Raw genomic sequence first — 14,287 nt, 5'->3', positions numbered from 1 at the left:
GCGTTTAATTTGACCAATCAACAATCTTTAATGGAGTGAAATATTCCAATTGACACATCAATGAACCGCTAATATCTCAAGCATGAAGTAGGAGAGGCTTGATGAAAGACCTCGGGGGCCCGTTTCCGACCCCTTTTTTCGTCCGATAAACAATCCCTTGCAAAGCTGGATATATGTTGCAATGACGTATGGTGATGTGAAGAACGAACTCATTCTACGAACAAGGATATTCATGTCCTGTCGTACCTCTTCACATCGCCATAGGGTCTCAGTTTATAGAGAAATTTTTGATTTTCTTGTTTGAATATTCTGTTGTATGTTTTAAATACATGTGAAAAACTCGGCCCACTATTGAAAAGCCGACCTATCAAGACGATGTTCGGCGTTGATAATGCTGCAAAGATGAAGGGAAATACAATGAAGATTATAAGTGAATACTGCTGAAGGCTACCTAAATACTCCAAAGAAAAACATAAACTCCATAGATATCCTTGTGATCTGCCACCTGCGGAGCTTGGAAGACCCGAGGAGAGACCTGACGGAGAAGAGAAGCCTGACGGATAAGAGATCACAACGAGACATCAGGGGCAGATAGTGACGACTTTACTGCGAGGACCAAGAATCAACTATCAACACTTCCCCCTCCAAAGTACAAAAGCTCAGGAAACTATACAAAGAAGTGTGTCGATTAGCCCTAGATCTGTTTGTACAGAATTTCTTCTTGTTGTTACATGACCCTTGATCCTTTTAACCAGAATGTTCATAGTCCCAAGCCTTCCCATATCCGTTCGTATGAAACCCAACTTCTTTTTTGGTGTATTTATCCCCAAAAAAAGACCATAAAAGAGAAAAAAAAAAGCAGATTTGCCTTTCGTCACCTCGAATGGTAAGAAACATCAACCACATCCGTCCTCATAATTCCCCCATTCGCCACAACACCACCGCCAGCGTCCTTTCCCTCCGGGTCATTGCCCCTCGATGGAGGCGCCGGCGACGCACCCGCCACGTACGACATTGTCGTGGTGGTGGTGGGCTTGTCTCGGGGGCTGAGTATCTCCTCCTGGCTGTTTGCGTCGTCGACGACGGTGAAGCCCAGCTCGTCGCGCTGCTTCTTGGACTGCTGTCTGCTCCGGTCGCTCATCTCGAAGCGGTAGCCTCTCGATCCGGACAGGTTGTTGTAGCCCGAGGATGGGTTGTCCCGCTTGGAGCGGTTGTTGGACGAGAAGGGGTTCCGCTTCAGGATGACCTCGAGCAGGGGCTGCAGGACGGGGATGGAGGCTGCGATTATGATGGTGCTGCCTTCGATTATGGTCCAGACCACCAGGTCTGATGTGTCGTCTGTTTGATTATTGTGGATGAGTCAGTTGGTTTGTACATTGTGGGCTTTCTCTTTTTTGGTTCGGGTTGAGGATCGTACAGGAAAAGTCAGCGCTTGCAATGGTGGGTACTCGTGTTGTTTTGTAGATGGCAACGATGCCGGAGCTGGTAGTGTCATTGGTCAGTCTCTAGTTTCGCTCAGACAGTTGTGGGCTGTATAACGTGGTGGAACCAAGGCACGTACACTGATCCGATACCCAGCGCACTGGAAAGCGCCAGCTTCTTCTTGAGCGACAGCTGAAGGTTGAACAGAACAACTGCAGGGTAAACAGCAAGATAGACATCGACAAACGCAGAGAATGCTAGCAAAAAGATTCAAAGTCAGTCCTGTGTATCGTCCAGCCTGGAACAAAGGGATCTCCAGCGAAAGAAATAAGCATCTCTCCTGAAAACTTACATCCAGCATACAACCCAAAGTCAACGAGATACATCACGTCAAAACAGGTGCCCTTTATCGAAAAGTCCCAGAGCGACTGTGCGGGATTGCACCGGGCCAACAACAAAATACCTGTGACGATGACTGACGCGAGACACCAGAGTCCCAGCCACCAGAGGAACCACTTGTGGAACCGCTTAGGGTTGAGCAGGCGCGTGAGAAGCGACACGACGGCCAGCTTGGGCAGACCAAAGGAGAGCAGTCCTGGGACGAAGCCTACCGTCGTCCACAGGATCGCTCCGGATTGTTGCTTCTCCGTCAGTGCCGCCATGTGCCGGCCGTTGCCGTTTATGACGGCCACGGTGGCGAATGCAACTGCCAAATAACCGCAAAACTGTTGTTTATATTATAAAGAACGTGTGAGCTGCTTGATATAACTGAGGAGTGAAAACAGAAGCATTCGGAATGGGTGCGACAAGTTCAATATGAAAACATACCTGTCCGATGATGATGAACCAATCATCGCTGCGAAGTTTCTGCTTCATGAAGCCATTGACATAGACTCTCGACAACACGAACAAGGAGCTGATACTGGTAGCAATCCAGCAGGTAACGAGGATTGCCGTGCCTTTGTCCTCAGCCAACCATTCTTCAGACTCAACAGTAGACATGGTCGGTCATGTACAAGCACAACAATAAGTGCACCGAGGGAGCAAAGAAAAAAGGGAGTCAGACTTTTCTCGGTATTGCTTTGCGGGTCCGCCTGTAGATAAAATATTTGCCGGACGGGAGGTGCCGACTTTAAAGACCCTAGGGGGTGAAAAGGGAAGGAAGGAAAAAAAGAAAGAAGATAAAAGTTACCAAACAACCAAAGGTGGGTTTCCTCCCTTGTACTGTAATCCCAAGTTAAGGAAAAAGGATTGGCATCTAATCTTGCCATTTTCGTAAGGTCTAGACTTCTAGACTTCTAGACTTGATCACATCGCCACCTTTGCACGTCTAGTGGGTAAACAAAAAGAAAAGACAATTCCACGCAAAAGGCACGGTAGCACTCACAACCGGCAGTGGTTTAACATTTCCCCATCAGTAATATGAGGAATGTTTGATGAGAGACCAGGACCTGTCGGGAAAGGGATGGATGTCACGGCGGAGATATGAATGGGCCGCATTACTGCATCTTGTTAGTCGATTGAATTTACAAAAGAAAAAAAAACTAAAAAAAAAAAAAAAAAAACTGGGCTACTTAAACCTTGACTTTACTGCTCGCCGGAATCCATCCTACAACGTAAAGATAACAGGTAAGGGGGAATACCACATCAAGCATGTTAAGAAAGCCCGATCTGTCTGCCTTGGGCTGTTAGTTCCAATCAAATTGGAGCTTTACCTGGTGATTATTATCACCTCAGCAGGAACGCCGCATCTGAACCCTTGTCCACGTAATGTGGGAGTATGATTTGACCAGGGGAGGAGGACTTCTTTTCAGGGGTTTGTTTATACCACTATATCAGAGTTCAACGGATGTTTTCTGCCGGCTTCCAGCCGACATTAACAAAAACTTGGAGGTAGCAACGTCCGATGCATGTTGATCTGCAGGTGTGTAACCAACAGAAACCCCATCGACAGGCCAAGATCGCCAAGACCGTCTCTTACTGGGAGGCCTTGCTCAACGGGATGACACGATTGCCAGGCCTGATGTGGATCGATGCAGGGCTCATCACACAAAATCCCCACCAAATGTAACCATCAAAACCGGATCCCAGGCAAGGAATCACCCGAGAGAACCACCAATGCCCGCATCCACGACTGCTCTCCATGTGGGGGTTCGCTTGCTCGGCATGGGTGGAGATATAAAATTATAGTCAGCAAGCCAAGCTGTATATTACTTAGGTGGTGCATATTTACCTGAAGAAATGAGGTTGATCAGTTTAGACGAGCGGCCTAATTGGGGTTTGGATGATTCTATCATGTAGGTCCGATCCTTTTTGCCGATCTTTTTCGATAAACGGTAGCAAACCCCATAATTCCTTCAGAGTCATGTACGTAGTAATATTCATCCCAGTTTGCCCCAAGGCAGCTCCCCGGTCAACCGCCTTGACAAGGTTTTGATATTCCTTGTCTATACCTTTTGCATATCCTGGTCGACGGGGGAAGTCAGACTATTTATCGGGTAACCGGTTAAAAGTACGAGACAAAAGAAAAATAGGGACTGCAAACAGCTTTTACTATGTACGAAGTACAAACAATCAACCGTAAATGGAGGGGGGGGGGNGGGGAACATAGAAAGTTGTCAATGTGTACTATGTAAAGGTTTCGATGGCCAAATGGACTGATTTTTTTCAACTTATAATTATCCGTTTTGTGCAAAAGCTTACGCGTTGTTCAACATTCACCAAAATTTGCAGTTCCCTTTTCTTTTGTCCCCCACTTGCCGGTCAAGCTGTTCCGAGCTTTTTCCCCGTGCCGTACGTATAGGCAACAAATATTAGGTAAATTTCCCTCAGCATTTTGAGTTTTGAGAAAAGAAAAGAAAAAAAAGGAGAGAAAAAAAAAAAGGAGCACAGCAAGTACATGCGGTTAAAACTACCGAGCAGAGGACCCCGGCAAGCAAAATGTAATTACGATGGATACATTCACTGTCAGTCAAATCACGTAGACCACTCAAACAACGTACATCGTGTAAACCATGTTGATCCCCCGCTTGGCGACATGAGACTACTTAATCGCCAAGATAACGGCATCATCCCACGATGTCTCCCCCCGTCTCCTACCGGTGGGAACAACCCGGTATGGCAGCCCCCGAAAGTTTCGAGACGCGGACAGTTAGCCGATGTCGAATTTTCCCACCGGTACCCTTCGTCCGGGCCCCTTTTTTTTTACCCCTCTTGATGTGGGATGATAGGGACTGTTGTCGTCGTGGTATAACATGAGATGGCTGTCCTGTCACAGAGCAGCGGAGATCACCCATGACAAACGAAGCCTGTTCCTTTTTTCTTTTTCCTCCCTTGGCTTCTTCAGACTTCCTACGGTAGTTGCCTTTTCCACTTTCCATCTGACCAACCAAACCAACCCTTGAGAACTCTCGGCCTCCTCTACATCGCCCACAATGCTCGCTGCCGAGAAAGTCAGCGACGCCACAAACGGCAACGCAAACGACGCCACCACCACCACCACAAATGAAACCATCAACGGAAGCACCAACGGCAAGACCAATGGGAAACACGCCCCCGTCGACCCGGCAATCGCCACACAGCCCACGGACCTAGCCGCCGTGCCGGAGCTCGCCAAGGCCATCGCGGCGACCGCAGACTCTGTGACCGCCGAGGACCAAGCTGCGCGGTACGACCTGCTGCTCAAGGCGCGGTCGCTGGTGCAGGCGCTCGAGACGCCGCGCGAGACCATGATCAAGCACTGCTGGGCCCAGACCTCGGCCACCGGCGCCTTGACCTTTGGCATCGACACGGGCCTGTGGGAGCTCATGGCCCGCAACGGCGACAGGCCGCAGGCGGTTGCCGACTTGGCAGCCGCACTGGGCATCGACCCGCCGCTACTGGCCCGCGTCATGCGTCACGTCGCCGCCATGGGCTACCTGAAGGAGACGGGCGTGGATGAGTACCAGCCTACTGCTTTTATCAAGGCCCTGACCATTGAGATCATCAGTGCCGGGTACTTTGCCGCTCCGTCTGCGTGCGGTTCCGCCCAGTTGAGGTTCCACGACTATGCAAAGAAGAATGGTCTCAAGAACCCCAACGATCCCAAGCACACGTCTTGCAACCATGCTTACAACACAACATCCAACTTTTTCGAGTACCAGGTCGAGCTAGGCTGTGAGTGATGCTTCCATATGATGTCTGCCTTTGCACACATAACAGTACAGATTTCTAACGGCAACCGCCATTTGTTTTCCCAAAACAGACGGTATGCACTTCAACCACCACATGGCAGGCTACCGCCAAGGTCGCCTCCCGTGGATGCACCCCAGCTTCTACCCCGTCCAAGACCGACTCGTCACGGGCTTCGACCCAACCACCGCGCTCCTGGTCGACATCGGCGGCAGCATCGGGCACGACATTGCCGAGTTCCACCAATACCACCCCACCGCACCGGGCCAGCTGATCCTGCAGGACCTGCCGGTGGTGATTGACGAAATCAAGCCCGGCGCTCTCCCGGCGGCCATAACACCCATGAGCTACGACTTTCTGACCGAGCAGCCGATCAAGGGCGCGCGGGCGTACTACATGCACAGCGTGCTGCACGACTGGCCGGACGAGGTGGCCGGGCAGATCCTGGCCCGCATCAAGGCGGCCATGACGCCCGGCTACAGCAGGCTGCTGGTCAATGAGAACGTCGTGCCCGACTCGGGTGCGTGGTGGGAGACGACGGCGTTGGACTTTATGATGATGACGTTGTTTTGCGCAAAGGAGAGGACGGAGGCCGACTGGCGCAAGCTGCTCGAGGGTAATGGGTTTAAGATTGTCAAGATCTGGAGCGGTGGCAAAGGTGTTGAGAGCTTGATTGAGTGTGAGCTGCCGTAGAGTATTTTGGGTCTCTTTTAGGGCTATGATACCCAATTAGACATAAAGTAGAGCCTCCGAAAGCGAATAGACGCCAGTCATGTCATGCCGCCTGTTGGAAGAATGAAATTTATGAGAAGACGCATGGAATGTGCAGGATTCGTCACTCGTGAGGTTGTTCATTTTGAGACCTGACAAATAGTTGGCTACACACAAAGAAGTCCGGTGAAAGGAAGGGGGGAAAAAGGCCAAATTCTTCGTAAATTGAAAAAAAAGGAAAAGAAAAAAAAAAAAAAAAAAAACAGATGCTTCAGCTCGTGGGCTGTGTGCAAGCTGATGAGCCGCAGCGGGACAAGCGAGATGGCGCTTATTCATATCCAGCTGCGGGTCTGAGCTAAACACACCAATCAGGTTTTGTCTTTCAATATAATTATACGAGCCATTGTGGAAGCTTTATAGTACACGGCCAAAATATTTCAAACACAGCCGCACGCAGCCCCTCCATATTCCCCCAAACCATCATATACAGTAGTTCGAGTTTACTAGTTTGAGCCCCCATGAGTGAGGCTCTACTCTCGGTACTGCACGAGGATGAGTCCAGTTTATTTTTAGAGGGTTTGTTTGTGGTCACTGGTAGTGAATCTGATCGATTACTGTGTCGCAAGTTGTATAAAAGCAAAAGACTCTGCAGGCAAGCTCTATTCAGTTTATAAGAGTCATCACAAACAATCAACTCAGAACACAAGCACTTCGAATAACATCTCCATCCACATCTAACCTAAACTCACTACTAAATCAACTCTTCCCAAACAATCTTTGAGAACCCAATTTTTTTCAACTCTCTTCAAAATGCTCTCCCTCTTCAAGCTCTCCCTTGCCCCCCTCGCCGTCACCCAGCTCGCGGCCGCCCAAGCCCCGGTAACAAAGCTGCCCACCGAGCTCGAGCGCCGTGACAACGGTTGTGCGCTCTCCGGCGTCATCAACGGGCAGTGTGGTCGCTTCTACAGCGGTGCGGGCTGCAACGACATGGTCACACAGATCAACCCCAACGTAAGTACTCCTAAGAGCCCAATCAGTTTTCTTCTAAACCAAGTTTTTCTTTTTTTCTTTTTTTTTGTGTCTTGTCCTTCTCCTCCATGCTAATTAAACGGCCACAAAACCCCAAATAGTGCGAGGGTAAATGCCACTCTTTCCCAAATGGCATCCGCAGCGTCAAGGCCGCTGGTGATGGAACCCGTGGCACCGACTGCGAGCTGTACGAGGACGAAAACTGTGAGACAAAGTGGGCCATGGGACGGACTGGAAACTCCATCTTCAAGCAAAAGTGTCACACTGCATCCAACGATAGGGTCGCAAAGAGCGTCAAGTGTTGGTTTGCCTGCAAGTGATTGACACAGAGCTGGCATCATTGATGAGTTTTGTCACGTTTTATTGATTTACTGGGTAACTGAGGTGTTTTTGCATTGGAGCCTTTAGATTTGAGCATTGCCTGGAGTTTTCTTTTCGTTTTCCCTTGGTTGTTTGGTCTGTCTTTGAGAATAAATCAAAAGTAGTCGCGACTTGCAACGAATTATGGCAGAATATATCAACTTTTCCCAGCAAATGTGATCTTTTCCCTTGTGGTTAAAATTAAGAATACCAGGAAGCTTGCAATCCTCAAAAGTACTTGAGCCAGGCTATCTTTGAGTAAACTGGGTACCTACCTGCCTTTCACTTCGGACATGGCCGCCGAGGCCACGAATCAGGACATGCCAAAAATGGTTATGCCGAGAATAGCGCACCGATAGCACCCTGGGAAATGTAAATAGAAAAGAAAAAAAATAACTTTATTCCGCCATTTTTCTTTCAGCCAAATGGGGCTTCCCATTTATGCCACGTAAAGGCATTTTCAAAATTGGTCGTCACAATAGGCCAACATGTAGATCCTGTTTTGCTCGCTCGGTTTACGGGATAAGCGCATGCCATAAGACTGCCTATTGTAGGGTCTTTATGTGCAGTATTATCCTTGTTCGAGGCCAAGTAGCGGTACAAAGCTTTGAGTACATATTGCATACCTAGGTACCTTTCTAGTTGATAAATCTTGTCTCATTTCATTCCATTTCATCTCTTAACCGCCAACTGCCTTTCTTTCACCACCTTCGTTGAAACTGGTACTTTTCTTAATTTCACATTCGCTCTTTCTTGCTATACTCATTTTTACAAACACTCGAAATGTTTTGTAATTCTTCAATCACTGCTTCCCTTTGTCTGTTCTCGCTTTTAGGCAGCATTACAGCAGCCAAACACAATGTGCACGCCATGTGGGAACTTGGTACCACTGCTTCTCCAGACCTCCTGAAAATGGACATGGAAGAGGGTTTCAATCAAAAGGTTGCCTCGAAGTTGGACCAACAGCACCAACTGGTTAGATTATACGTACCGCCAACAAGGAGGCGGGATCACGTTCTTGTCAAGGATATGAGACGGAAGTTGCCTGGGCAAACTTTTTATATTTATGAAGTCGATTTCGTAAAATACGATCCCGCCTTATCGCAACTTCAAAAACTCAAGGAAAAAATCTTGAAACGCCCACAAGGAAAAAACGATCCTTATGCAATCGACTACACGGCAACTGAATTCACAGCCATGATTGCAAAAATACCTTGGCGGATTGTCTCGGGGTATTATAAATGTGGGCCTTCAACCAATTGGTTCACCTTCGAGGAGTGCGAATATACCGAAAACGAAGCTTTTGATCAAAAGCGCCACGGGTAAGGCATTCCAAACCCCGTGGCGGGCGCCCACGGGCCCCCGTCTTATTTGCACGTTGTGACGCATGTACCTCAATACTGATTTTAGTATTACAAGACAAACTTCATAGTGAAAAGAACCATAGGCTCGTGGGCTGTTGGCCCGCGGGCTTTTTAAATAAAGTTTTGGGCCCCCATGGGCGGGCTTTGGAATGCTCCCAATTTGGGGGAAGACTACTCTGGAACCGTTGGGTATAGGATTGGATTCCAATAGGGCGTGAGCTTGGACAAAGTACATTTCTCAGTTTTATTTTCTTCTTTCCTTCATACATCTTCTTTCTGTATGAAATGTGTATTTGGTAGAAAAAGGCTCCTTGTACAGTAGAATCAAAACTTTTGTAGGAAACCCCAGCAACCTTGGCTCTTTTCAATCGCATAACCCATCAAGCCGAGCATGGCTACTGAGTTCCAGGGTGAGATGTGCTTGAATCTAGAATTTTTATCTGACAAAAGGATGCTTTGAGCTGTCAACTATTTACGCAACACAGCTAGCATGGGATCCCAGGCCGGGCTTTACCGTGATTACAATGAGTTATGAGTCTTGGGGTTCTCCTTTTTAAAGCCATGACTCGGCCTGGATAGGGATTCCCAACTTCCTTCCAGAATGCTGTCTCTACTGCCGCGCTACAATTATTACTTTTTAGACCCTATTCAGCCGGGTAGAGTTATGATTAGATAATGAGAAACCTCGGGAGGAGATACAGGTTACCTGACAAGCCACTGCGCTGGTGGCAGTGCCTGGTCCTATATTGCCCCTGCGTAAATGCATACCCGGGATTTAAACTTGCTGGAGCGCGGGCCTTGTACGTACAAGGTAGACTAGACCGTATGGGTATTTTAGGAAACAAGTAAAAGTATTAAACAAGCCGCTCAGCAAATTAACTATAGGTGTACTTGCTTGAGGAGCAGACAGCATTGTTAAAGTTACCACGAACATTTCATGTTTTGAAATTCTTACTCGTGTTCATTCCTATATTCATTCACGAACCAGTCGAAATTCTCAAAATGTACCTTGTCCAACCATTCCATATCTGGGTTCTATTTGCTACCAGTGCCATCGCCCTCCCGTCCCAAATAAATCACCCCGCAGGTTATACTCGGGGTATAGATGCACTCAACACAAACCCTGAGCGCCATCAGAATACTATCAACCCTGACAGCATTAATGCGATTCAAGCAAGCACAGAGGGTCGAACTTACCCACTTCATCATCCCGAAGTTATAAAACTACTTACAGATCCCACACTGCGATCCACAAAGCATTATTACTGCCCTCATTGCCACGATGGCCCCAAGTCCACCAGAGAGGAAGTATACGACCATATCGAAACCCACGACCCACCACTAAACACACACACATATATCAAGGGAAAGGACACCAAGATAACATTTGAGAAGATCAAGGAATAAAAGATTTGCCAAGAACTTATTCTCCGCCTACAATTTCAGCACGGGTCTCTCAGCTTTCAAAAGATCACCAAATTTATTCTGCGATATTTATTCCCTCTTGCAATTGCCAGAATCCGAATATGGACGGCTGTGTCCCACTCATTTCTCGTTTGACTCCCTACAAAGCTTCCGACAACCAGTCCCGCCAAGACAAAGACTTTTGTAATTCGACAAACTTGCATTGACCTGATCAAATAAATGCAATCCACGGTTATGCTCCCACTTTGGTAAACAGCACAAATGTAATTCAACCCCGCCAACTTCACTGGTCAGGTGCCCAACATGCAGAAGCCAAAGGAAAAGTGACTTACAAAGTATTAGGCAACGTATGGTTAAGATCAATAGCAACTCGCAAAAAAATATCAGAGGACTTTGTTGCTTATATAGGCCCTGGGAGTTTTGCCTATTTTACTCCGAGCGGTGGACACATTTGTCTCTTTATGTGTATTAGCTGTTGTTTTTTTATAGCCAGGCTCATGATAATTTCATTCATGTACGACGATAATCACTGAAATATACAGATCTAGTCCACTCTCTAGTAAGATCGGTACGAAACACCAAAAAGAGCAAACAGGATCCGGGCTTGGACCCACAATTTTAGGCAATGGTCTGTTTGCGATTTTCCCGGCCCGCTGCGCTGGCTCCCGGTTACGTCTCTGTCGGAGGCCTGAGATGTTTTAAGGGGGTTAACTGACTGCAACCTTGGAGACGACTTCCAAATGATTTAAAGCTAAGCAAGCTGGTTCCCAAGTATTAATTACAAGACGTACTCCTCTGCCTCCGATCCCGGGTTAATTTCCCTTGCATTTAATTTCGCACATTAAAATCGAAACCTCTGTCCAACACTTCCAACCTATTAGCCAAGGCGCAATTATCAGGGTGCGCCTGCTCTAGTCGCTAGTCCGAGGTCTGTTTACCTACACGAGGAGCATGGGCCTAGGGACCTCATTATAGCGGCCAGGCTGGTGGTGTACAGGGTTCCTTTGGTTGCGCAAACTCACCATGCCTAACCCTGCCTGTCCCAGCTACCATTTCATTCTTGCGTAACCGGCTTCCTTGCCACCATCAAAAACATGGGCGTGAACAACCCCTCCTTTCCTCCCGCGACCAACGCACTTGCCGTCGTAGACAAGCTGTCAGCTGTCTTTTTCGTACCAGGGGGTGCCAGACCGATGGCTTCCACAAACCCCAGCAGGGTGTGCGCAAGCGTGCGACCGGCAGGAGTCATTGAAAACGTCGAAAAGATGTCCCCAAATGTGCTGGCATATCGCCAGCTATTTCCTGCCAACGGCCAATACCAAGGCGCGCGGTCCGAGTTTTGGGCCAGATCCTCGCATTCGAGGAGCTCAAACCCGGCCGCTTTGATGGCCGCGATGGCGGCTTTGCTCGTCTGCAGATTGGCGATGCCGCCACCGTGCTCGATGCCGAAGCGGATCTCTTTGTGGTGGAGGTTGTTTTCGTCGTAGTCGTCCGTCATGACCCACTCGTACAGCCCAAAGATGCCACCGGGCTTGAGGACGTTGAAGACTTGCCTGTAGACGTCCTCCAGTTTTGGGGCGTGCACGGTCGCCTCGATCGAGTATACGGCGTCGAACGTCTCCTTTTCGAAAGGCAGCGACATGAAATCTCCCTGAACAAACTCCAATTGCTTGCCGAGCTCGAAACCTTCCATCTCGGCATAGCGCGTGGCTCGCTCGACCTGGTATTCGTTTATTGTAATTCCCGTGATGTTGGCGCCTGTGAATTTTGCTATTTGCCGCGCGGGCCCGCCGACGCCGCATCCAACATCCAAAACCTTCATGCCCTTTTTGATACCGATGCGGTGCGCGAGGGTGTACTCGTATCGTTTTATGGCCGAGGCAAAGGTTTCTCCGTAGGCAAAGGTGCAGAAGTGGAACGATTGGCCCCATCCGTACTCGTAAAAGTCGGTTACCAGGTTGTAGTACCTGTAATGCGTTGTGGGTTAATATCTGTTGATGCGATGATGCGAAGATAAAAATTAAAAACAACTTACTGTCTCGTCAATGTGGCATAGTCCGACTTTCTTGCCTCGCGCACCTCATTGGTCTCGGTCTTTGCCGTTTTGCCATCCCAGTGCTGGAAATATTGATTGATGGCCATCTTGGAAGCTTCGCGGTCCTTGCTGAACATGGATCCAAGGCCGCCCATGTTGGTCGAGCTGCCTTTGTGCAGCACTTGTTCGAACGTCATGTCGGGCATGTTGATTAATGGTTCTGTAAGTTTGCAGGAATGGGTTAAAATCGCGATAACAACAACAACAACGACAATAATAATAACAATAACAACAAAAAAAACCGCAAAAGGAAAGGATTGAATGGTTCGAATCACTGGCTGTCGAAATGATTCGTTGTAAAGTTTCTGTAAAAACAGTTGCTTACAATCACCTATTCGCGTGTAGTTATAGTTTGCAGCCGTATTCGCGTGAAGAATTTTCCAACAGTTCGTTGCCTGCTCGTGTGAAAACAAAAACAAAAAATCTCAGCCGAAATTCAGTGCGATGGTTGACGCTAATGTGATGTGTGACCCGGATGAGATACCTACCGGGTCAAATTATTGACTGAAACCAAACGAACCAGTGCGCACTAAGCAACCTACCTATTAGACGTTTTGAGTTAAACTGGCTTGATTGGTTAATCTTTCTTCTCCAATCTCCCCTGTAGTGTCGGCAATTCCTGCAGATTTCATCTGGTCGAGGAAACGTGTGATTTGTTCCCTACGCCCTGTCGTTGCACCATCACCAACCAGCGTACAACAAAAAAAAAGTTTGCTGGTTTTGGCATCTCCCGATCGGCATAACGAGCTTATTGCCGAAGAGAGGAAAATCCCAGAAATAGCAGTCACAATTCGTCCAATTTTTACAAGTAAACGCGCATCTCATCAGAGATGATCAACCCTACTGGTGGCAAAATGCTGGTTCCCAGTGGTGACTGCAAAAGCAATATCTGAAGAGGCTGGTTGCCAAATTGGGCGATCTTTACCTAACAGGTTGCGATTCGTCGGCTTTCCCCCTTCCCGCAAAATCTGCGTTTAGACTAAACGCTACCGACGCCACTATGGTAATAGCTCGAAACTCAAAAAGCAGCAGTGCACTGCTGAGGGTGGCATTTTGTTGGTTCGGCCGAAGCATTTCCTCTCGTTGCTATCCCAAACACTCAAAAGTATTTTTTATTTAACTTCTCGTAATAGAGCATTGTGGATACGAGTGGTGGAAGTTTAAATGTCAAGTTTGAGCTGAGTTACGTACCTCATGGGAGAGCAAAGCACTATTTACGTGTTGCTTCGAGACTCTGGAAGGGGTGTGTTCGTCCACTAAATCTTTTTGATCCTGTTCGGCAAGTCCTAACACTCACTTTTTCTTTGTGCGCAGTTGCCTGGAGAATCTGCGCTACTGGTCTGGCTCGGCAGTCTCCCCGTTGCTCGCCAAGACGAGGCATCTAGGGCGGGCGGTATACACCTACCTACCCACGGCAGCCACGGATACCTACCTATAGGGCCAGATCAAAACAGCGGTCACCGCTGCATAGCCGAGAGGTTGACCGCTAATTAGTCTGGTCCTACCTATGCCACTAAGCAAACAAACTTTTCTGCTGAGCAGATCGCACAGGTTCAAGGGGCCGGCTGTTGTGGAACGACACTAGCAGAAATACTTTTCAACTACACCGTAATAAAAATTTTAGGTGGCGTTCCTCGGGTGCTGCATTTGAGACAACAAGCGATGGCGCATTGGCGGTTCCCAATGTCGAGCAAAGGACTCGCCTGTTTCC

At 48.2% G+C, this 14,287-nt stretch overlaps 5 protein-coding genes across 5 annotated transcripts; 3 read left to right on the top strand and 2 right to left on the bottom strand.

The window, feature by feature from the left end:
• Positions 1-596: 596 nt before the first annotated feature.
• Positions 597-2,545, bottom strand: PgNI_03584 (uncharacterized protein). Its single transcript, XM_031123638.1, has 5 exons — positions 2,251-2,545; positions 1,775-2,147; positions 1,562-1,679; positions 1,418-1,482; positions 597-1,338 (listed from the first exon to the last, which is right to left on the bottom strand). The coding sequence occupies exons 1-5, from the start codon at positions 2,422-2,424 to the stop codon at positions 875-877; spliced, it is 1,194 nt and encodes a 397-aa protein (XP_030983491.1). The 5' UTR covers positions 2,425-2,545; the 3' UTR covers positions 597-874.
• Positions 2,546-4,856: 2,311 nt separating this feature from the next.
• PgNI_03583 (uncharacterized protein) lies at positions 4,857-6,285 on the top strand (the record flags this gene model as incomplete). The annotated part of the gene is made up of 2 exons (XM_031123637.1): positions 4,857-5,577; positions 5,666-6,285. The coding sequence occupies 2 exons, from the start codon at positions 4,857-4,859 to the stop codon at positions 6,283-6,285; spliced, it is 1,341 nt and encodes a 446-aa protein (XP_030983484.1).
• A 540-nt stretch (positions 6,286-6,825) lies between these two features.
• On the top strand, positions 6,826-7,866 carry PgNI_03582 (uncharacterized protein). Its single transcript, XM_031123636.1, has 2 exons — positions 6,826-7,314; positions 7,434-7,866. Exons 1-2 carry the CDS (start codon positions 7,114-7,116, stop codon positions 7,650-7,652), a joined length of 420 nt encoding a protein of 139 aa, XP_030983485.1. The 5' UTR covers positions 6,826-7,113; the 3' UTR covers positions 7,653-7,866.
• A 2,192-nt stretch (positions 7,867-10,058) lies between these two features.
• PgNI_03581 (uncharacterized protein) lies at positions 10,059-10,463 on the top strand (the record flags this gene model as incomplete). Its single annotated transcript, XM_031123635.1, has 1 exon — positions 10,059-10,463. The coding sequence occupies one exon, from the start codon at positions 10,059-10,061 to the stop codon at positions 10,461-10,463; it is 405 nt and encodes a 134-aa protein (XP_030983486.1).
• A 641-nt stretch (positions 10,464-11,104) lies between these two features.
• PgNI_03580 (uncharacterized protein) lies at positions 11,105-13,034 on the bottom strand. The gene is made up of 3 exons (XM_031123634.1): positions 12,902-13,034; positions 12,517-12,736; positions 11,105-12,448 (listed from the first exon to the last, which is right to left on the bottom strand). The coding sequence occupies exons 2-3, from the start codon at positions 12,720-12,722 to the stop codon at positions 11,536-11,538; spliced, it is 1,119 nt and encodes a 372-aa protein (XP_030983487.1). The 5' UTR covers positions 12,723-12,736; positions 12,902-13,034; the 3' UTR covers positions 11,105-11,535.
• Positions 13,035-14,287: the final 1,253 nt, after the last annotated feature.

Source organism: Pyricularia grisea (assembly GCF_004355905.1).
Source record: "Pyricularia grisea strain NI907 chromosome Unknown Pyricularia_grisea_NI907_Scaffold_2, whole genome shotgun sequence".
Taxonomy (NCBI): Eukaryota; Fungi; Ascomycota; class Sordariomycetes; order Magnaporthales; family Pyriculariaceae; genus Pyricularia; species Pyricularia grisea.
This window is presented reverse-complemented; position numbering and strand designations above follow the sequence as displayed.